We start from the raw sequence: 24,050 nt of genomic DNA, 5'->3' as shown, positions 1-24,050 counted from the left end.
TCCATTATTCAAATTTTAAGGAGGTGGGTGAATATTTTGGATTGATAAAAGCTACGGTTTTACCTCCGCGAGGGCTCTTCTTCCCCGTATTGCCTTATAAATTGCAAAAATCTAATAAACTTGTCTTTACACTTTGCAGATCTTGCGCGGAGGAAAACAATCAGAATACCTCGTGTCCGCACGACGCTCGCGGCAGGGCCTTAACGGGCGTGTGGGTCTCTGAGGAATTAAAATACGCCTTATCGTTGAATTATAAAATTTTAAAAATCATAGAAGTGTGGGATTTTGAGCACAGAAGCGATACAATTTTTAATTCCTACATCAAGTCGTTTTTAATCACAAAGCAGCAAAGTTCCGGCTTCCCGACATGGTGTAAAACTCGAGCCGATAAACTCGAGTATGTGCAAAACTATGAATTATCCCAGGGGGTTAAACTCGACGTGGATAAGATTGAAAAGAACGACGGCCTGAGAGTGGTGAGCAAATTATGTCTAAATTCCTTATACGGTAAATTTGCTCAACGCAACGATTTACCTCAAACCGAGAGACGTTGGTGAGAGACGTTGAAAGGTTTTTTGAATTAATGTTTTCAGATAGATTCAGCGTTAAATATTTTTCTTTCCTCAACGATCACGTAGCTCTGTTACAGTGGAGCGACGGTCCAAAATTTATCTCCTCTCCCAATAAAACAGGTAACATTTTTTTAGCCTCGTTTACCACAGCCTACGGAAGGTTAGAATTGTATAAATATTTACAAGCGTTATCGCCCGACGATGTTTTATATTTTGACACAGACAGTTTGATTTATTCATCTAAAACCGGAGAACAACTTCTCCCTCTGGGTAGTAACCTCGGCATGTTAACGAACGAATTGAACGAGGGGGATCACATTACACAATTTTTCAGCTCAGGTCCTAAATCTTACGCCTATCTCACCGCAAATAACCAGGTGGTATTAAAATGTAAAGGAATTACGCAGTCTTACGAGGCTGCGCAATCTGTAAATTTTGATTCTATGAAAAAGTTGATTTTGGGTTATGTGAACAAGTTTGATAACTGTGATGATGATGATGATGATGATGATGAAGAACATGTTTTATTTGCAACTCAACGTAGTATAAGAAGGTTTAAAAATGGATTTGTGCTTCAGAATGCAATAATTAGGAAGAAAGTCAGGGTTGTTTTTGATAAGCGGAGATTGCTCAAGGGTGGTGCTACAGAACCATTTGGCTTCTGACTATGTCGATGTCTAACTATGATGATGATGATGTTGATGTATACCCTGAATACCCTTGTCAGGAATATGATTTCAGACTAAAGCACCCATTCAGCGCATGCGTCTGCGGTCCCAGCGGATCGGGAAAGACTGTTTTTATAACAAAGCTGTTATTAAATGTGGAGACGACTGTTTCGATCGTTCCTGACATTATCCACTTTTTCTATTCTTGTTGGCAAAGTCTGTATGACACTCTGCAAAATAAAATAAAAAACATTTCCTTCCACGACCGTCTGCCTGTCTCCTTTGAAGATTCCGACTTGTTTTCCGAGGGGAAAAATCATCTCATTGTTATCGATGATTTAATGACAGAATCTAGCGATTCTTTACAAATATTAAAATTATTTACAATGTTCCGTCATCATAAGGGCATAAGCGTCCTGCTCTTGAACCAGAATATTTTTTTCCAAGGGAAATACTCTAGAACCATTTCTTTGAATACCAACTATTTTATATTATTCAATAATCCCAGAGATAAACTTCAGATTAAAATTCTAGCTCAGCAAATGTTTCCCGACGACTCTAAATTTCTAACAGAGTCTTTTAAAGACGCCGTATCCACTCCCTACAATTATTTAATGATCGACATGACTCAGAAATGTCCAGAAGCCTGTAGAATTCGCAGCGGGCTGGTGGGGATTGATGACACCGTCGTACCTGTCGTGTATAAGAGATTGTGAATGCATCATGGCCCCCGTCAAGAGGAAACGAAAGAGAAAACTGGGAAAACTGGGAAAACTGAAAAGGAATGTTTCCGCTTTAAAAAATCTATTAAAAAGCCCCCCCTCTCAACGTAAGAATATTCTGAAAAATGGTTCTAACGAGCTTATCAGCTGCATATCAGACTCAGCAATTAACGTATTAAAGGGGCACGTCCCTCTGACTTCGTGTCAGTATAAAACTTTGAAGCGGAGAAAACATTTTATTAAAATGTTAGCAGATTCCAAGGTGCCGCTGAATCGAAAGAGAGGGGTGCTTCTGAAACAGACCGGTTCGGGCTTTTTTCTTCCGCTGCTCGCAGCCGTCCTACCGGCTATAACATCTCTGATAGGTAGTCGAAGATGAGTGACAAAAAGAAAAGATTTGAAAAACTTTTCCTAATAAACTCGCGTCAGCTGGGTGAAATGAGAAATGACAAAAATACGACCCAACTGGAGACCGCTCAAAGCCGTCTGGATCTGGAGATGGATTCGATTTTAAGGGACAACTCTTTACATCCCGTGGAAAAGATAAAAAAATATAATTCAGTTTTACAGAGATATCTATCATTTCATAAACAATCGGAAAATGAACGCAATAAACCGATCGCCGTATCACTTCAACCGTCGACGTCATCGTCGGATCAAAGCGATCCTATAGAATTAGGGGTTAAAATAAGCGATGTTTTAAAAGGATTACCGGATAGAACTCATAGAAATGCAAGATTTATCCTGGATAGACTGGGGAGAAACACCGGTGTAGGATGGAACGAGATTAGCGGGGAATTGGTTATAAACGATCGAGTAGTGACGGGGAGTCATATGTTAGATTTGATAAAAAACACTGTGGTTCCCCGTGGGAAAAAGACCGCGGCGAATCCTAAAGGGTGGGAGTTGTTTTTATCAACTTTAGCAAAATTAAATATTCCCACAGCAGTCTTCGGAAACCCTGCTGCTAGGGAACAATACAAAGCCAGCCGGCAAGGGAGCCCCTCGCAGCAGCAGCAGCAGCAGCAGCAGCAGACACCGATAAGGTCCGATTATTATAGTTCCCCGCCCACCCCCCAGTCGAGAACAAAGAGGAGGCAAACCAGGAAGGACAAAAAACGTGGTGAGCGAGCCCTCAGTTCTTTAACGTGGGAAACGGTTGACGATGAATATTGATGAGTGAGACCGCGTGTATAAAGCTGGATCAAGTTCTAGGGGGTTCTACATCAAGTTCAAACTCTAATGCAGCAGCAGCAGCAGCAGCAGCAGCTTCGGCAGCAGGGAATCAACACCACCATCAAAATGTCATTTTTTTCCCGAACCTGGAAATTGAATCACTCGACTCCCGTGGCCACCACACTTGCCGTTTCATTTCAAGAGGACGGTGACGGTGACGAGACAACGGTCATCATCTCCACGCGTCGAAATGGTCGCTCAAGCAGAGAATTTCACTTGTCTGGCGGACGTGAAAGCTTGGAAGTTTCAGAAAGTTTGTTTCCAGGTTTTTTCATAGCCGTCACTACCATGATAGAATATCTCAGAAGAGTGAGCGACAACTATGTTCAAAGCAGCATAGACGTGACAGGGTTTGGGAAAAAGACCGGTATTCTGGTCGACTGCAGCAGATCTAAAAAATGGATCCTGCTGAGATATTGTGCGGACACTTCACGGCTGGAATTCGACACATGCCGTCCCCACTCTGTGGTTGAAAAGGAACTTTTATTCCCCATCCGAATCTGCGTGGAAACCGACGACCTCGGATCTCTCCTTCAACTTTTACACCACGCTCGGGAATCTTTGCAGAAGATCCAAAAAGAGCGGGCTTGCGGACGAAGAGGGGGCGGAATGGAGGAGGGGGTGGTGGAATGTGATGGGTGATAAATGTATTTAGTATAGATCCTCTCTCTAGTATAGAGAGTAGAATAGGATTGTGAATTAGTATTGTGTTGGTGCCTCTCTCAATGAGAGAGTAGAATTGAACTAGACTCCATGTGATGCTGTAGTGCCTCTCTCTTTCTAGTATAGAGAGAGAGAGTAATTGAAACAGAAATGTATTTAGTAGAACCACTCTCTTTCTAGTATAGAGAGAGTAGAATTTAATTGTGATGGATCCTCTTTTTTTATAAACTCTCATAGACAGAGAGATGAATAGAAATGTGAAATGAAACAAATGAAACAAAAATTGTAATTGTAAATTTTATTGAATTATTTTGAAACAAATAAACAAATTGTACATCCTCATTTTTTTTGTCACATGTTTTTCATTATGAATAAAAAGGGCAAGACCCTTGGATAATGCAATTATTTATACAAGGAAGATTGGGCTTCATAGGGATACACATTTTATTTTTTTTCACAAAATCAAAAACCATTTTATCATTCCGATAACAATCTGTAGAGTATAGTTTTATGACGTCCTTGTAGCGCAGGCCTTTTGCACGCTGACACAGATAGAAAACGCAGTGCTGACCGCAAACTGATGAATGCAAATCTTGCAACACGTCGGTCTGATAAGTGATACTTTGTTGAATTTCCAAAAAGTTTATTATATCCGGGGAATAGTGATGAGGACCAAAACCGAAACTATCAAAGAATGTTCCGGAGCCGTTTTCTTCCAGGGTTATGCATAGCCAATGACTACCCTTTTTACATCGTTCGTCGGCATTTACGATATAAAATCCTGGTAGTTTTAGAAATGGTAGAGTATCGCTGGCAAAGACCCCTTTAAACAGCTTTCTACCTATTAATTTAAATAATAAATATTCCAATTCGTGAGTATTCATTTCCCTCCCGATAGATTAATAATAATCTACCAATACCTGTCTTTTAGAATCGACTTCTATAATACTGTCGAACGAGGCGTATGCGAGCAGGGTGGCGGTGGCGGGGAGATCGACTCTGAAAGAAATTTCCAAACGGATAGAACCCGAAATGTTGGGCGACGCGCAAGAATAATCTGACGGTGAAACATTAAATAGAAATACTGTGTAGCCGTGGTTAAATTCGGTTCGATTGATGGCCAGCGGCAAATCCTTGAGGTGTCGACCCGTGGCCAGATACAGGTTGTAGAATTCTCTCACGCTTAGGCTGTGCTGAAAGTCCGGATGATAAGCGGCGCTGGGAATTTGACGACCGTTAACGTTTATGGATATTTGCTGTAGGTCGAAATGCTGGAAGTTGAACGGATTTAAAGCTCTGCTCCCGGTGAATGCCTGGTGGTTCAGAAGACACACTGCGATGTACTTTGGGGCTAAGCCCAGAAACAGGTTTTCCTGCGTGAACGATCGCGTCCCGACAGGAATGGTGTACGATTTCACGGCTATACGTGAAATGGGGTAAATGGCATTGCTTTTCATTAAAGCCGATTCGATCCCCAGACGTACCGGTGCGCTGACGTTAACTTTTTTAATTAAAAGCGAAGCCCCCAAAATATGCAGTTTAAATGTCGAATCCGCCGGGCACATTAGACTAAACGCATCGCTGGCTCTGATCAATTTAATCCGCAGATCCAGGTTATTTAACATTAATTTTTCACAAAAAAATAGGTCCGAATGTAAAGGGCCTAATACGTGAAATTCGCGCCCCAGAGCACTGTGACGGGCGCGTGAGATAAACCCGGCGTTTAAACCATCCAGCGTGGTGACATTGTGCGAGCCTGCCGTATCCTTATAGAAGAGCGAGGCGGTGAAGTAGGACTTCAGAGTGGCATCGGAAAAATTAAGCAATGTTTCCAGATAACTTCTGAAACTATGACTGTTTGAACTTTGAGATATTTGTCTATCTCCCAGTATAACGTCACATTGTGAGAAAATTGTATTGATAGGATAGTTGATGAGCGCGACTCTGTCGTCGGCGGCTAAAGCAGCCCCGTACGCTTTTGTTATTTTTAATCTAAGACTTAATATGACATCGTTAAGATCGATGAAGCGTTCGTCTCCGGCTATAAAAAATTCCAGAGGGCTCCCCCCATTAATCTCGTTCGTAACGGCAGAAATGGGAAAATACTCAATAAATGCTTCTGATTCCACGGAGTATTGAGTAAGCGGCGCCGTAAATAAATCCAACGAGCTGATGGTACATTCCCCTGATTTGTGATGAATCGGAGCCGTCATGTTGTCTATGTCTAAAATATGAACTTCTTGCCGAGGCGTGACTTCTTGATTTTGCGAGCGCGTTTTCTAAATGAGGGAGAAACTTTCATCCGTCTTTTTTTATATCTTCTCACTCCGGGTGGGATTAAACGCGGTAATCGCGCGAGGGTTCTCAGACCCCCCTTCCCCTCTTGTTTATCACTTCCCATGGAGGTGAACTTTTTAATAGCCGTCGATGCAATCTCGCCGGCGATAGACTTTGCAGCTGTCTTTAAATGAGGTTTAGCGATGTTCACCCCGGTTCTTAGCAGAGGAGTAACAAATCGGAATAATCTACCGAAAAGGGAGCCTATCCCTTTTCCGGATTGTCCGTACTGTACGGGGGCGCCCACGAAATAATGTCCCCCTCCGATCTGATTATTATAATAATTTACAAATCTATAAGGATCCAGATGAGCCATTTTTTTTTTTTTTTTTTTAATTTTTTTTATTAAAAATATATAAAAAATTAAAAGTGAGAAGGTTTCGGTCTAAAATGAAGTTTGACGAGGACCTTCCCGTATAAAAAATGAATCAATTTTCCGGTATCCGTACGCAGTTCAATCTGTATAGATTCGATATGCGCTTTAGACAAAGGAATATAATGGGGCGTTGTATAATGCAGAGAGATTATCTCTCCCCAACCGCCGGTAATTTTAACGGTTCTCAACAGCGGTGCGTGCGCGTCGCCTATCAACTGATATGTGCATATATCCGAGTATAGATAAATGTTATATTTACCTCCGGTGATATCTACACACCCTTTCGGAACATTATGAGAGTTATAAAATTTCAAAGGAGTCCATCCTAATATATGCCCCAGCGTCTCACTTACTCTCACTTCCATTTCTCTCCGCCCGAGCAGGCTTACTTTCCGAGTTATAGGGTTGTAATAAAAATCCAACTCCTTATGAGCTTGACGAGCATGTTGTTTAATTTCGTAGATTAACTCCTCGGGCCTATTGTAATATCCGCCTTTAAACATTGTTCTGAAAATGGGAAATGTTTGAGGTTCGGCGGCCGCTTCACGCGTAGGAACGCGCTTTGATACATCGCCCGCGGGCGAGGGAATAGCTTCGCTCAAAGTGACCGGTGGCGAGGGCATAACATATCTGTATTCGATAAAACTGTCTTTGGGCGGTAAATTGTACCACGTGCGGGGATAGGAAATTTCCACCAACCCCACTTCCCATTCGCCTTCTAATTCGATTTGTTCCGCCAACGCCACACGAAAGCTCGATATCGAATTATCTGGAAAAACTCCAAGACTAGCGTTTGAGGGTAGTTCCACATAAAAACTATCTCTCCGCTCCATGACGATGCTGTCCCCTCTGCTGTCTGCAGATGCTGTCTCTCTCTCTCTCTCTCACAGCCTCTTCTCTGTGTGTGTGTGTGTGTGTGTGTGTGTGTGTGTGTGTGTGTGTGTGTGTGTGTGTGTGTGTGTGTGTGTGTGTGAGAGAGATGAATGAATCTGCTAAATCCGTTTGATATCAGAGACGTTTACCCACGAATTAAATTTAGCCGGCCAGTCTTTCCATGAGACAAAATATTGTTTAATTTTCTTTTTTTGCACGGTCACTACGCGTCGTTTCAATATTTTATCCAAAGTGAAATATGCATCATTAGATAAAGATTTTATTTTCTGCAACTCCTCCGCGTAAAACACCCCCTCGATCTCCTCTCCATCTAAATCGGTAATTTTGAATACCACGGGGTCGCGAGCTATTACCCGCTTGATTAAAAAAATCTCGGTGGTCCACGAAGCCAGATATCCTTTGGTGAACACAGACTTGGCCTTGGATATTCGTACGTGATCCCCTGATGCAAATTTTATCTTCAGCTTCGTTTTTCTCAAAGGGAAATTACCGTATAGATTGTTAAATACCAGACTCGCATTTGCCTCGCTCACTTGATTCGGTGCCATTTTAATACTTTTATGATACGAATCGTTATAGCTCTGTAACAAATCCTGTAATATATCAATGTATTTGTAGGTGTTTTCAGCAGTAAAATACTGAAACATTTTTCCCCTGAGAGATTTATGGAAACGTTCTATAATCCCGCTTTTTATGATACTATGCGTGGAGAAATGTCTGATTCCATGCTTTTTCATTAATCCTTGAAACAATGAATTATAAAACTCTTTCCCCATATCAGTTTGTAAAGATTGGGGGATAAGTTTGGAGCTCTTTAGTATGTCAGCAAAGGCCTTTGTCACCGAGGCTCCTGTCTTATTCATGAGCGCTCGTGCGTAGGCTTTCTTTGAAAACACATCAATCACTGTTAAAAGCCACTTTCGACCTTTATTATGAACACTCAGCGAGCTCATATCCACCAAATCGGATTGATACTGTTTTAATGGTTTTGTCACAAAGACTCTGTTACGTTTATATTTCAAGCGGGCTGGCTTGTGGAGCGTGTAGGCCGTCTGTCCTTGTAAAAAATCTTTAACCCTACCCAGATCCACTTTAACACCGTCATGGTTAATCAATTCCCTTTGTAGCCGTTCAGGTCCGCCAAAGGATCCCGGATGTTTTAAAGTGTAATAGGTTTTTTTCAAAATCTTTTCTACTTCGTCGCTCATTTTGAACGCTCATGAAAGATCTCGTGTGCAGAGAAAGAGGAAAGCTGAAACAATGATATATTTTTCAAAAGTGTTCTTATTTATTAGAAAAAGTAAGATCGCATACAAATACATTTCTATTATACTCTCTCAGAGAGAAGGATCTAATCTAACACAATTCTATAACAATCTAATTTTTTGGGGTCCTGTATAATGAAAATAAAATTCAAACTAAAAGAAATAATACAACACAATTCTATAACAATCTATTTTTTTTGGGATCCTGTATAATGAAAATAAAATTCAAACTAAAAGAAATAATACAACACAATTCTATAACAATCTAATTTTTTTGGGATCCTGTATAATGAAAATAAAATTCAAACTAAAAGAAATAATACAACACAATTCTATAACAATCTAATTTTTTTGGGATCCTGTATAATGAAAATAAAATTCAAACTAAAAGAAATAATACAACATAATACAAATCAATTCTATTATTCTATATCATTCTAATCTAACGATCTAATTTTTTTGGGGTCCTATATAATGAAAATAAAATTCAAATTAAAAGAAATAATTAAAATATAATACAAATCAATTCTATTATTCTATATCATTCTAATCTAACGATCTAATTTTTTTGGGGTCCTATATAATGAAAATAAAATTCAAATTAAAAGAAATAATACACATAAAATACTAGAAAGACATACACATTTCCCTCAAAATATCCATGCCTATTTTGTCTCGGATAAACATGTGTAGATTTCTCAACAGAATATGCAATTTTGATATAGATAAGGTTTCAGCGCGTACATAACGTTCCGTTAGATCAGCTAGAAATGTGTAAAATACTAATAAATGGTTTAATGAAAAATTGGAATCTCCCGTCGCTAACATTGCGTTAAAAACAGATTCCAACACAGCTTTCAGATCCGTGTAATGTGGTGGGGAAATGATGACATATTGTCCCATCGGGTAGTCTTTACAATCTCTAATAATTTCAAACATTGAAATTAATTTATTTACACTCGTGCAGCATTCAAAATTACATTCGGTACTAGACGCACGGGCGTCTATGACTTTTTTCAGCAACAAACACAGTTTGTTAATAACCCAATTATCGTTTTCGAGCCCGGGTGGTGTCAATTTTGAAAACCAGTTCCCCATTTTCTTTTTTCTTATCTTTCAGTCACAGTTTCAGAAGAGTTCAAAGTGGTTTCGCATCGAGCGCATTTCTGCTTCTGAGAGAGTCGTCAATATGGCAGTAATATAAACACCGACGCTTTTAACGTCGGATAATTCAATCAAAACAGATTCGACAACACCGCGCACGCGACTACCGTTGAAACATGGATCTGCATTAAACAGAATGTTGTCCTTCAAAAGATTAAGAACCCCCTCGACTATCCCCCCGTTAAATATTCTACCTTGAAGCTTAGAAAAATAACGTTTAAGAAAGAAATCACCCATTCCCTTATAACACATGTAGTGCAAACCTTGCATTTGCGCATTAGTACATGCGCGACACCTCGCCATTTTCATCTCTAGAATTACCACAGATAAAACAAAGCAAACAGCGTTTTTCACAGTTCTAACCAAAGTTTCGGATTGTAATCCATTACATTGTTCCTGAAGGGAGTCAGGTTCTGATCCTAGCGGGTTTACCGCGCTAAATCCCGCTCGGAGAGCGTAGGCGTCATCCAGCTCTTGGATAATTTGATCGAGGTCATCTATCGAATCTGACAGACTGAAAGATTGCTCAGTCACGAGAGGGGAGGGAGGATTTGGGGGGTAACTCCCCTCCGCTGACACGAGATGTCTCATTGAATCGGAGTGTATGTGTGTGAGTGTGTGTGTGTGTGTGTGTGTGTGTGTGTGTGTGTGTGTGTGTGTGTGTGTGTGTGTGTGTGTGTGTGTGTGTGTGTGTGTGTGTGTGTGTGTGTGTGAATCACTCGGCCTCCATTCCCCTCGCCTCTTCCTCTTCTTCCTCCTCTTCCTTCTGCAGATTAACTAGATCGGTAAGATAACGCTGTAATGTTCCACTCCTTTTTTCAGGATCGAGCAGTTTAATTTCGTCGTGGAAAACTTGCGTGCAGCACTCGAATTTGCGCTCGTTCAGCTGTAGTCCATACGTCTTCAAAGTGTGAATGGTGATCTCAAAGGCTTTATGGCTTGCTCGACACCCCGCACATTCACTGGAAAACATCAAACTCATGTGACACAAACACTCGCTGTTCAGATGTTCCAACACGCTTTTGACCACGTTGCGGAATATGGCGTTAAAAGCCTCGGTCAAATGGATGGCATCCCTGGGGTAGCGTTGACTTCTTGGCAGCGTTAAGCTCAGATTGGATTCTGAACCTGACCTCGGGGGATCAACATTTATCGTCGTTGGGACAATTATATCCCCCTCAGACCCCCTCTCCTCCTCCTCCGCTTCCATGACTTCATGGTCACCCGCTTCCATGACTTCATGGTCACCCGCTTCCATGACTTCATGGTCACTTAACTCTCCTCCCCTCTCCCCCTCATCGTCCCCCTCCACCACCCCGTCATCCCTCCCCCCCACCTGCTGCCCCTCCTCCCCCGCCATCTCATCTTCCTCTTCCAGCTCATTTTCCCTCTCCTCATCATCACTGTCCTCGCTCATCTCCTCCCCTTCCTCCTCCTCCTCCCCTTCCTCCTCCTCCTCCTCCTCCTCCTCCTCCCCTGCCATCTCATCTTCCTCTTCCTCCTCATCCTCATCCTCATCATCACCATCCTGATCCACCTCCTGCGTCATCTTCATCACTTTCATACGTCTACGATTGTACTCTAAGATGGCATATTGCACGTCTTGTAACAGCATGCAACCGTTTTCAGCTAAGGGGACGTAAAGTACATCCATCTTTCTTTTTTTCCCCTTCCTTAACTTTAGCATGTGATAATGAGTACCAAAGGAACCACCACGCTCCATCTCAGAATCAGACATGATCTTACGCCTCGCCCTAGCCTCTTCTCGCGCTAAATCAGACTGTCTCATCTCCTCTTCCTCCTCCATAAAGCGCATGGTCTGTTCCTCCCGTGTCTCATGACCTTGCATTTGCTCATCTCTCCTCTTATCACATCTACGCCACATCTCCTTTCGCCTATCCACCCCCGCCTGAGCTGCTCTATTCCACTCCTTCATAGCTTTTCTTATAGACTCTCTTTTATAAAATAACATACCCTGCAAACCCTTGGGGATGGGGAATGATCCGTACGCGGGGGTACCAACTTCTCCCTCAGAATCGGATGCTGGAGAGGAGTGGTGCTGGGGGGGAAATGAGATGGAGGGGCCAGGAGAAGTACTAAAAGTAGGGAGGGAGGAGGAGGTGAGCCCGGCGGAGATGTGGGACCCCAAAGTGGTGAGGGAGGAGGTGGTGTTCTGGGTCCAGTCCGGCCCGCAAAAGGTGATGACGGTATGAGGATAGGTGGGAAGGGAGGAGGCGAGCCCGGCGGAGGAGATGCGGGACTCCAAAGTGTGGAGGATGGAGACGGCGTCGTGGGTCGAGTCGGGTCCGCAAAAGGTGGTGATGGTATCGGGTTAGGTGGGGAGGGAGGAGGTGAGGATGGAGGCGGCGTTGTGGGTCGAGTCGGGTCCGCAAAAGGTGGTGATGGTATGGGGTTAGGTGAGGATAAATCTACGTCGATGAAACTGTTCCCCTCTTCCTGAGCAGAATCCGAATCGATTACCAATTCATCCGAGTCCTCAGCTTTTAACGACAAATGTCGACTCAAGAGTTGGACCGCCATTTCCTCATCCGCACGCCTCTCTATGAGAGCCATGGCTTTCATCTCCTCCTCCTCCTCTTCCTCCGATGCCCGGGCCTCAGATACCACGTCGATCATACTTTTTACAACCTGAGCCACGGCTGATTTGATAGACGCGGTGCAGACACTCTCTGGTAGCTTTTTCAATATCACCCTGGGTTCTGGAAGAATTGCGACGCATCCCGCAGGGACGAAATCCAACCGATCAAGTTCCATTTTCATACGCTCGCTCTCGGACATGATTCGCTGCAAGGCTCTGGTGATTATCGGTCCTCTAAGCGTGGACTGATCAGCCATGTGGGGAGATGAACTTTGAATGAGAGGCGACTGGAGTAGTTCTAAGTCTCAGTCAGGTTCTATTACTGAAAGAGGGAGGGTAATTCATTTAAATAAAGGGTCTGACTCTGAAAGGAGAAGTTAATCTCATATTTATGTAGGGGCCTTTAGGAGAACTTAAAAGGAGAATTCAACCTTTTGTCTTTTTTTTGTATCTATTCATTCCTATAGACCCTATTGCTCGCGAGGTGTAGGCAATCAACCTGCAAGTTTATTCAAATCTGTTTTTCCGCTTTTAGACAATACCCCCCAATTATCTCACGCATCACGCTAGCTCTTGCGTCACTACCACCAGCCGAGTAACTCGTCCAGTAACCCCTTTCAAACCCATTCGCTCTGCACCCTCTCTCCCCCGATCCCCGATGTGGGAAAGACCACATACTGTTTAGAACGCATGCAGAGACTCAGAATGACTTCAGCACGCGGGCCAGAGCGCACATGGTTTGCCTGACCACATGCACATGGTCATGGTCTACTCTAGAGACTTTATAAAAGTTTCTACTCTCTCTCTCTCTCTCTCTCTCTATACTAGACAATTGTATCTACAATTGTATTCCCCTCTCTATACTAGAGAGAGACCCTTTCTCTCTACTCCCTCTCTATACTAGACAATTGTATCTACAATTGTATTCCCCTCTCTATACTAGAGAGAGGCCCATTCACACCAACCATAATATTCCCACCATATATTAACAAAACATTATTACCACATTATTACCATATATATTACATTATCACATCAAAGATACATCAAAGAAACATCAAAGATATTATACACTTACAATGACCTCACACATACGTCATCCTTGAGTACACCTTCAATATTACATGAATAATAACAATACTAATTATGATGAATAATAATTCAATAATAATAATTAAATCACCACAGGTGGGCGTGGAAGACAAAGGAGGATACGCCCACCTGTCACTTTTGATGGAAGCTCTTACATATATCTCTCTTGCCTTCTATATCCGTTCCGCTTCTGTTTTACTGGTTGAATAACCAACCAGCCATAATTTTGTCTTATTTTTATAGAGGTTCAATCCGACAGCTATGGAAAAACAGGTTGTAGGCTATTAGTTAGAGTATAATTTTCAAGGTCTAAACATTTACAGTAATTTATTAGGCCTAAATGTTATTTATAATCAGCATGACAAAATAAAATGTAAAAGAATTTCCGTTTTTTCATAAATGGCGAGTTATATTTGGCTGTGATAGAGCTCAGACACTTGGGTTAGCCAGCTTGCTTGCTTGCTCGTGGGAATTATCACACTGTGATACAACACGCAATACAACTTCAACAGGTTTATTTGCCAGATCAAACAAATATTGCCGCATGTGAAACATGACAGCCAGACAGCCATTCCTAGCATAGCAGGCATATACTACTGTAGGTGTGTGAACAACAAGGGATTAAATGTGTTCTACTGCTGTATGCCACACACATGTGGAATGCCCTACCAACAGTTTTAAAAACGTGAATTCTTACTCTCCTTCAAAACCACTCTAAAAGAGCACTAAAAAGTCAAAGCATACCAAAAAAAAAGGTTTTACTGTACATATTTTTATTTTATATTTCTACCCGTTTATAGAATGTTTTTGTTTAGTAGTGTATATTTGTCTGCCATAAAAGGTTTCGAAGAAATTGAAAGTACAATGGACCCCAATGGAAACAAGCCATAGTGCTTTCTTGGGTTTAAAATCCTCTTAACAGACCTTGAATTGAACTGTACTTCCCTGTGCTTGTCCTTGCAAACTGTTAATAAAGTATTCAATCAATCAATCAATGAATACAGTGCATGGCATGGTTGGATCATTTCATTATCAGGATAGCGTTTACACTCCGGTGGAGAGCATGTGCTCCACCGCAAGGGTTCCCACACTTTTCAGGCCTCCTTCCATCTGGCACGCAGGACAGTGTCCCTATAGGTGTATTTACCAGTGAGTGAGTGCCACGCGATGAGCTTGTAGATCTGCTATTTTTGAAAAAATCTTGAAAAAGTTTGCAAATCTTTGAATATATATTTTTAAAGCAAACAAATCATTTCTGTCTGTCTTTCCACTTCGACCACTCCTACATTCCACATGGGCCTGGCATTTCCAGTGCCGATGACAGGGGGGTGAACTGTGAGGAAAATGGTATGAAGTGATCGTAATCTTCATCGCCGTAGAGGACGGAGTCGAATGGACTCGGGCAATTGTCGTCCAGCTCCGGTTCTGTCTGGGCCGCCGCCATCATCATGAGCTCTAGTTCCCCCTGAGATTCGAGAGGTAGGAGTTCGTCAGCGTTTTCTGCCCAGTCATGTACAGGGGGAGCGGGGTCGATACCGCCTCCCTCCGTGTCCATGGTTTCCCCGAGCACCGGGTCGTCAGCTCGCTTAGCAAGCTTGCTTAGCTAGCTTGCTTAGCTAGCTTGCTTAGCCGTCGTACTAGGAATTTCATTTTCATACGCTAGCAGTGCTCGCAGAAACCAGGCTGCAGGCCCATGGTCGCGTGTAGCAAGCCCAGCCATCTTAAGCAGCGGGTATGGGTGTCGAAGCCCGACATTTTGTTACAGGGGCATAGCTTTTGGCCGGGCTTCTTCGACCCGCTGGCTGCGGGGGAGACACTCTTTGCCGCTGCGTTCTGGGAGGATGGTGGGCTAGACATTTTGTAACACGGTTCGACTTCTGAGGTAAAAACGGTGTTCGTTTTTATTTCGGTTTGGCGTTCGCAATTCAAACTGGGAATTGTGTAATTAATTCGGCTTATATTTAGCTCAAATTATTACTTGTTTTGTATGTTAGCTTCTGAGGCTTAACACAGTGTTTGTTGTTAGCTTTTGAGGCTAAAACAAGCTCTTCTCTAGAGCGAAGGTAGCTTAATAAGCCTACCCCCAAATCTCTGAGTGCACAATCGGTAACGCTCGAGTCCAAGATTTGACACTTGTCTCAAGTCGAGCTGTTAAGCTACACGATGTCCATCTGAGAGATAAGGTTGAGAGTATGCTCTGTGATTAAGTGAAGGGAGGAAATTTCAATGACACGGGTGGCATTCATCAGTGCTTATAAAGGCACGCAGGGGGTGGTACCTGCTGATGACGCCAGCACACAACCTTGTTCCAGCCAATAATATTGCCTGGAGTGTATAACAATGCTTCTATGATCACGCCAGGGTGCGCTCTCCCATAAGCCAATATTGAGCGAGTAATATGATAAAAGAACTGTCCAAAATAAATGCTAACAAGTCCAAGGGGGCAGGCAGGTCTCCAAAGTATATGACAGGCAAAAAGTCAAAAACAAGAGAACAAGGAACACTAGGAAAGTACCAAGGAATAATGCAACATAGAATACATAGGAGTATATACCAAACACGGTGACATTGGTTACGAACTAGCGCTGAGTTCGCAGAAAGAGTCCAATCTTATTATAGGCAGTGGCTTAAATGGTGAAGTGTCGTAGCTGACGAAGGCCACATCGGCCGAAATGTAGTTTTTTGACCGGTCTGTTATTAAATTATGTTGTGAGCATCAAGACGTGTGCAGACCTTTTCCTTTTGTGTAGTTTTGTGTAGCCGGTATCATTGATATCAATTGGATCTTTCCAAACGTGCAGTACGCCCGCCATAAATTCCACGCATACGTGTGCTTTGAAAAGCCTGGTGTAGTGGAACATGGAATGGAATGTAGGAGTAGCCGAAGTGACCACAGACATAAATGAGCAGAGAGAGACAGAAAGAGAGAAACAGGTGGAGAGACATCATGATAGAAGATTTCTCATCAAGATATCACCGTAATGGAAAGCAACCACAAGTATCTCATGCATGTTGTAAAAGCACGTCAATCATCCTCACCTGTGTCTTCTTTGTTTGCTGTTATCTGGTCGTGAAGTTCGAGGCTCAACTTCAACTCTGTTCCTTGGTCGTGGTGAAGGTCGAGGCTCAACTCCAATTCTGTTCCTTGGTCGTGGTGAAGGTCAAGGCTAAACTCCAACACTCTTCCTTGGTCGTGGGGAAGGTCGAAGCTCAACTCCAACACTTTTCCTTGGCTGTCGTGATGCTCGAAACTAAACTGGAACTGGACTTCAGTGTCAGCCTCACACACACAGAAGAGGACAAACAGCAAAGCACCACAAGCCATCCTGAAACTCACTGACTAGTGACCCATTACAAACCTAAACTCACTGATTAGTGACCCAGCACAAACCTAAACTCACTGACTAGTGACACAGCATGCAGCCGTATTAAGACGAAGCTACCATACCAATCCAAAAAAAAATGTTTTGGATGGTAAGGTAGAACTGGTAGAACTTGATCTCCTCCTCACCTCAAGTAACACTGTACTCTGTAAAGCCAGCAATCTCTTCAATAACCATATGACACGCACCCACTCACCTCTGCACCTAAATGGCCCTTTGCTCATGTAATGTGCGATCGAAGCACTAACTGTACTGATTATTGAAATCCCAAATACGGAATAGACTTCCATCATACCACATTTAATGCCTGTCTTACCTGGCAGTCTTAAGGTTTTCTTCAGAATAGGTAACCTCTTTAGCCCCGGCATACCCATTTTGGGCATGTCATTATAGGCCAAGTAAATAAATAATTTGAAACATTTCTGAAAGGTTTCGAAAATACCAATCTCTACAATCTCTCAACATGTCAAGACGTAATGTGTTGTGAGCTTGTAGATTGGCTTTTTAAACAATGGCTTGTAGTATAAACATTAAAGCGAAAATGTCACTTGTTTATCCTGTATCCTGTAAGAGTTCTATCTCCTGATTGGATGAAATTGGTATCCTGTCTTGAAAAAGTATATTTTCTGTTCTCTTACTAAAGAGCTGAAGAGACATACTGAGAGTTAAACTGTTACTGAACAAACACCATTTTTAATTAAAAAAAAAGTTGTTATAATTAACCCAAAAATATATAGTGGAGTCAGTTAATATTGCACTATCACAATATAGAGCTATTTAACACTTACTTTAACAATAAATAAATAACTGTAGCCTTTAAGAAATAGACAGGGGGGGGCTGCATTGAGTTTACTTTACCAGACTGTGTGTGCATATACGATGGGTGCCATTCAGACTGCACACTACACAAAACAAACTCCAGTAAAATGAAACAAATTGACATATTTCAAGCCTTATAGACTCACATTTAAATTTTTATGTCAGTACTGGCAAGAACAGATCTCATTTCAGGTCTCAATTCAATTCAATTCAATTCAATTCAACTTTTCTTTGTCACGTATAAAACACTTTCAGAAACAAGGACAAAGTACATATTTGTTCCAAGTTCCGTTCACCCTTTCTGTCGGTTTTTGAACAAGATTTATTTACAAAAATATATATAAGCTATTATATTTCCCCCAATTTTGAAATATTTATAAGATTTTCAATTCATTTTACTTACTGTACCTGGCAGGTGACAGACGTATTAATTGTAAACATCTTTCATGAAAATGATGTAAATGTTGTGTGAAATGTTTGATCAACTGTATTTGGGACATAATTAGGAAGTTATATGGAGTGTTAGTGACCTCTAGAGGATAATAATAAACATAGCAGGCAGAGCACTGGTGTGATAAAACTCGAGTAGCAAGACAATATTCTACAATCTCTGAATGCTATGTAGATAATTATAAGCTATCGATCCTTAAAAAAAAAGATCCTTTTGAAACACTGGCATGGAATGCAATTGCATGATGTATTTAAAAATAAACCCACTGTAATAATACATACAATTTATAGCTTTTCTGAGTACTCAAAGTCGCTTTACAAAACAGCAACAAAATAAAAACAACTTTTTTTTTAGGAAAAACTACTGTAGTTTCTTGAGAACCTTGGTGGTGACACTGTATAGGAGGCTATTGCAGCAGTCGAGTCTGGATGTGATGAAGGCATGGATGAAGTGTCTCATCAGCAGTGTGTGATATACATGTAGGTTGGGACGAAGGCGGACAATGTTGCAAAGGTGGAAAGAGGAAGTTTTAGTGATCTGGTTGACAATAGGACTGGAAGGAGAGGGTGGGGTCCACATTCTCCTACTTACGAGTGCAGGGTTAGGTGTAGCACTTGTGTGCAATTAAATCAGAGATCTCCCAGTGTATGCTCAACATACTCCTACCTACACCCATCAGACCACTTTGACCAGCCTGTCCAATTCCATCCCACCTCAACCAGGTGGATGTTGTTCTCTCTCCCTCTCCCTCCCTCCCTCAAACTAAGTATGTTTGGGTTTTTCAACTGCAGACCACTAATTCAGTTGTCTTCAAACACAAATAATTCTGTTAGGAAGGAAGGGAGCAAGCGTCCAAATGGTACTTTTCTCATATAGATTCATTTGAGCTGACTTTTGGACTAGGACACTTAACGGGTCGAAGTTGCTAAAGCCACTAATATCGGATTTAGGACTAGGCAAGGGGCGTTCCCCCGCAAAAGTTGCTATTCTGGGACATCTGCCTAAGTCTGACCCGCATGACGGAGGCGCGCCAACTCAGCAGAGCTTGAGGCCGAGGAGGCACTGTAGTAGCTGAATTATGAGGGCCCGCGCTGACCGGCCGATGCTCTGCTAGTCGAATCAGCGCCACCCGAGTTGTGAACCGATAGGGACAGAATAGTTATTTTCATGGATCACTATCCGTGTGTGTGTGCGTGTGTGCGTGCGTGCGTGCGTGCGCGTGTGTGCGCGCGCGTGCGTGCGCGGATGCGTGTATGTAACAGTATTACTACTGTTGTGAAGGAAAAATGTCTTGTAGGCCTATAATGAGATTTGAGAGATAGACATTGTGAGGGGAAAAAAGGTTGTTTTATGGTTAAAAATAAAGATTTTGAAATGTCTTACAATTAGGGAAAACATTCAGGTTGGGGTTAGTATTAGGATTAGACATTTAGAGGTTAAGTTTAGGAGTTGGGGTTGGCAATGTACACGTAACTGTACACCAATGTCACACACCGAAAATAGCCGATCTACAAGCTCACAACGTGTCACACTTATCTGCATTGGTGGACAGCATACTGTATACTCAAGTAAATACTCAAGTATTAAAAAGTACAAATTACTGAGTACATTTTCTTTTGAAAATCAATGCATTAATGTGTTGGGAAAAAAAAATCTGAATTTTTCAAACAGTGAAAAAAGCTGATCTACAAGCTCACAACGCCTCACACGAAATAGGACTCAAGTGGTCCATTCATAATGTATTTTGTACGTTTGGGTCCCAAGGGTTCCTTCCTAGAAATGTACTGCAGTCAAAAGTACAATATTTATATTTAAAATGTAGCTAAAGTCATCAGCTTGGAAAAAGAAATAATACTTAATACTCAAGTAAATGTACTTAGTTACTGTGTACCACTGTAGATCGGATATTGTCAGCTTTAGAGTTTGGGTTAAAAATGGAACAAAATAAAAAATATAAATAGCATTAACCCATTCAGACCGGGAACTCATCCGTGTCATTTTTAGATTTCCTTAGCTAATCAAAAATAGCAGATATACAAGCTCATAGCGCGGCACCGAGTGCCGCGCCATGAGCTTGTATATCTGCTATTTTTTGAAAGATCGTGAAAATGTGTGCAAATCTTTGAATTTATATTTTTCAAAGTGAACATTTGTAGAGAGACAGCGAGATCCAAATCTGGCGGTGGCGTGCGCCGCGGCGGCCGCCGCATCCACCACGACCGCCACGGCGGGTGGCGGCCTTCGTGGCGGCCGCCACAACCGCCGTGGCAACCGCCGCGTCCGCCAGATCCCCCGCCATAACCGCCGCCTCCGCCGCGTCCGCCAGATCCCCCGCCATAACCGCCGCCTCCGCCACCGGCGCCGCGTCCGCCAGATTTTCCGCCATAACCGCCGCGTCCGCCAGAACTTCCGCCACCGGCGCCGCGTCCGCCAGATTTTCCGCCATAACCGCCGCGTCCGCCAGAACTTCCGCCACCGCCGCCGCGTCCGCCAGAACTTCCGCCACCGCCGCCGGCCGCCTCCGCTGTGCCCGCCAGATCCTCCCCCGCCCTTCTGGCACGAGTGCCAAGCAAGCCTCTGCCAGCCTCCGCAGACAGAGCAAGAAGTTTTTTCCGTGCGTAATTACGCACGTGTTCTGCTCTCCCCCCCCTCTACACCGATAACTCTTTGCCCAAAATAGCCGATCTCCAAGCTCACACTCCGCGCATATAGTCAATAAGATGGTTATTATTATTCATATTATTATTAGAATGACAAACAGTGCATATAGTCAATAAGATGGTTATTATTATTCATATTATTATTAGAATGACAAACAGTGAATGTCTGACGGACAGAAAGCCTTCTCGAATGATGCCCCGTGAAAATAGCCGATCTCCAAGCTCACAACGCCTCACGCTGCAAGGCGGTCTGTCTGTCTGTCTGTCTGTCTGTCTGTCTGTCTGTAAGTCTATCTATCTATCTATCTATCTATCTATCTATCTATCTATCTATCTATCTATCTATCTATCTATCTACAGTGTCGGCCCTATGGGGGGGCATTGGGGGGCAATGCCCCCCGCAGGTTAGACTTTGTGCACCCCCAGTTCAGATTGGCCAGATTTTTTAATTTAAAAAAAAATAATTAAGCAGCGCAGCGCAGCGCAGTATAGCCTGCCTTTTTTTTCTCCCGCTGTGGAGTCTGTGCCTGTGGAGATGCAATGCCGACATTACATTAAAGACATTATAATGCTATAATTGTATTTGTTGTTGGTGCATATAGGGGCAAGGTAAATTAACTGAATTAACCGAAATAGAGTTACAAAGCACCCCAAAAATAAAATATCCATCCAATAACCTGTGTGTGTGTGTGTGTGTGTGTGTGTGTGTGTGTGTGTGTGTGTGTGTGTGTGTGTGTGTGTGTGTGTGTGTGTGTGTGCGCGCACACAGACAGACATCTTTCCTCTACAAATGAGACTAACAAGTCAGTCGAATCCCATGCTATGAGCTTGTAGATCTGCTGTTTTTGAAAGCATCTCTCTGTCTTGCGCGTAATTACGCACGTAACTCTGTCTGTCTGTCTGTCTGTCTGTCTGTCTGTGGGTAAGTCTATCTATCTATCTATCTATCTATCTATCTATCTATCTATCTATCTATCTATCTATCTATCTATCTATCTATCTATCTTTGAAGAATTACATTTCTCTCTATGAAGCGATATCAAGCGAAAATAAAACTTCGTATTTGGAAGGTTTTCTGGCCGACATCTGCTTGTGTGCGTGCGCTCACCACCGTGATGGAGTGTCTGTCTGTCTGTCTGTCTGTCTGTCTGTCTGTCCAATCCAAAACAGCGCGTGTGTGTGTGTGTGTGTGTGTGTGTGTGTGTGTGTGTGTGTGTGTGTGTGTGTGTGTGTGTGTGTGTGTGTGTGTGTGTGTGTGTGTGTGCGTATGCGCGAGCGTGCGTGCGTGCGATGCGAAGCGTTGAAAGCTTGTAGCCTAGATCTGCTATTTGCACATAGCCTAGGTATAAAATAGGGCTAAAGTGGTTAATGTATGTTTCATAATATCGTAATATATGTCTGACAAGTAACTAGTAACTACATTTTTCAAATAATTGTAGTGGTAGTAAAACTACATTATTTGCCTCTGAGCTGTAGTGGAGTCGAAGTAAAAGAATTGGAAATAGCTCAATTAAAGTACAAATACCTCTAAAGCTACTTAAGTACAGTAGCCTACTTAAGTAAATGAGTTAAATTCCAGCTGTCTTTATTATTATTATTATTATTATTATTATTATTGTTGTTATTCATATATATGTCATGCTATTTTATTATTAATATATGTTATTATTGTTATTATTATTATTATTACCCTTATGACAATTATCACTATTAATATTATGATTATTATTCTTTTTATGGGGGGGGGGGGGGCGGGACACCACTTTGGATATAATAATAATCATCATCTGCATAAGATAGGCTATACGTACTTTTATGGATACTCAGAGAGAGACAGAGAGAGAGAGAGAATCTGACTATATAGTGGTTAATTTAATGTACCTGTTCATTAATAATCATCGTATTAATCTTAACACTGACAACAGATACATTGAAAATATTTAATATTATTTCAAATACACAACACACATTTTTTTTGTAGACATGCATTGGAAAATACAGCCTAATAGCACAACAGCAAATGAGATGTACACATGTATCCATATTGACATGAAACGATGATTCATTTACCAAAGTCACATTGTAAGCGTGGGATCACTCGATGTACATTATACAAAACCAGCACAGCACAATAACACTCTATCAAATCTAAATAAAAAATCGATGGATAACAAGGACTTTACACAAATAAAAATCATGCCATTGGTATGACATTCAAATAAACCCCCCCCAAAAATCCAATAATTACAAATGATGTTTCATCAACCATGTACATTTTCTATATCGGTGTTAAACACTCTTTGACTTGGCTCGTAGCTTTCAGTATGAAATAAAATACAGTCTTGGCAAAACATAGTCCAGTCCTTTCCACGTCACATTTTTGGTCAATGTTGCAATATGGATGTAGCTGATAGTAATAATCCAAATATTACTAGATCAATTCTGTTATATTAGTTAGGCACTTCATTAAATCAACACTCAGAAAGCGAGCAGCAGGCATTCATCATGGGAGTATTCAACAGTAGGCTACGTCAGTGGTTCTCAAACTTTCTCATGTCAAGGACCCCCAAATTGACACTTAATAGCCCGCAGACCCCCATTTGAAAAGATATGCCAGGGACCCCTATAAGAGAAGATTTTTACGGCTCTATAGCAGTGATTCTCAACCATTTTAATTTTAAGGACCCCCAGTTTGACATGCATTAGGGCTACGGACCCCCATTTAATGGCATTTCCATCTCTGGGACACCAATTTATATTGTAAAATCAATGTTAATTTAACTCTGAGAGTGTAACGGGTCCCATTTGGTTCCATTTGTACACTCTCAGAGTTACAGACCCATAAGGTCCATTTGGTTCCTATCCATCATTTAGCTGGGTACCCCTGGAACCCCCTCAAGTACCCCTGGGGGTCCCCGGACCCCACTTTGAGAACCAACGGGCTACGTGCAAATAGCAGATCTAGGCTACAAGCTTTCAACGCTTCGCATCGCACGCACGCACACACACACACACACACACACACACACACACACACACACACACACACACACACACACACACACACGCTGTTTTGGATTGGACAGACAGACAGACAGACAGACAGACAGACAGACAGACAGACAGACAGACACTCCATCACGGTGGTG

At 42.2% G+C, this 24,050-nt stretch overlaps 1 protein-coding gene across 1 annotated transcript in view; it reads right to left on the bottom strand.

The window, feature by feature from the left end:
• The window catches only part of LOC311042017 (uromodulin-like), a 47,123-nt gene extending 30,135 nt beyond the window's left edge, over positions 1-16,988 (bottom strand). The window contains exon 1 of the mRNA XM_084052520.1: positions 16,628-16,988. Within this exon, the coding sequence (XP_083908646.1) occupies positions 16,628-16,913 (286 nt within the window). The 5' untranslated portion in view covers positions 16,914-16,988. The remainder of the gene's footprint in view (positions 1-16,627) is intronic.
• Positions 16,989-24,050: the final 7,062 nt, after the last annotated feature.

The sequence above is a fragment of the Gymnoscopelus microlampas genome (assembly GCF_963454915.1).
Source record: "Gymnoscopelus microlampas genome assembly, chromosome: 3".
Classification (NCBI taxonomy): Eukaryota; Metazoa; Chordata; class Actinopteri; order Myctophiformes; family Myctophidae; genus Gymnoscopelus; species Gymnoscopelus microlampas.
Note: the sequence above shows the minus strand (reverse complement) of the source record. Positions and strands in the feature narration are given on the sequence as shown.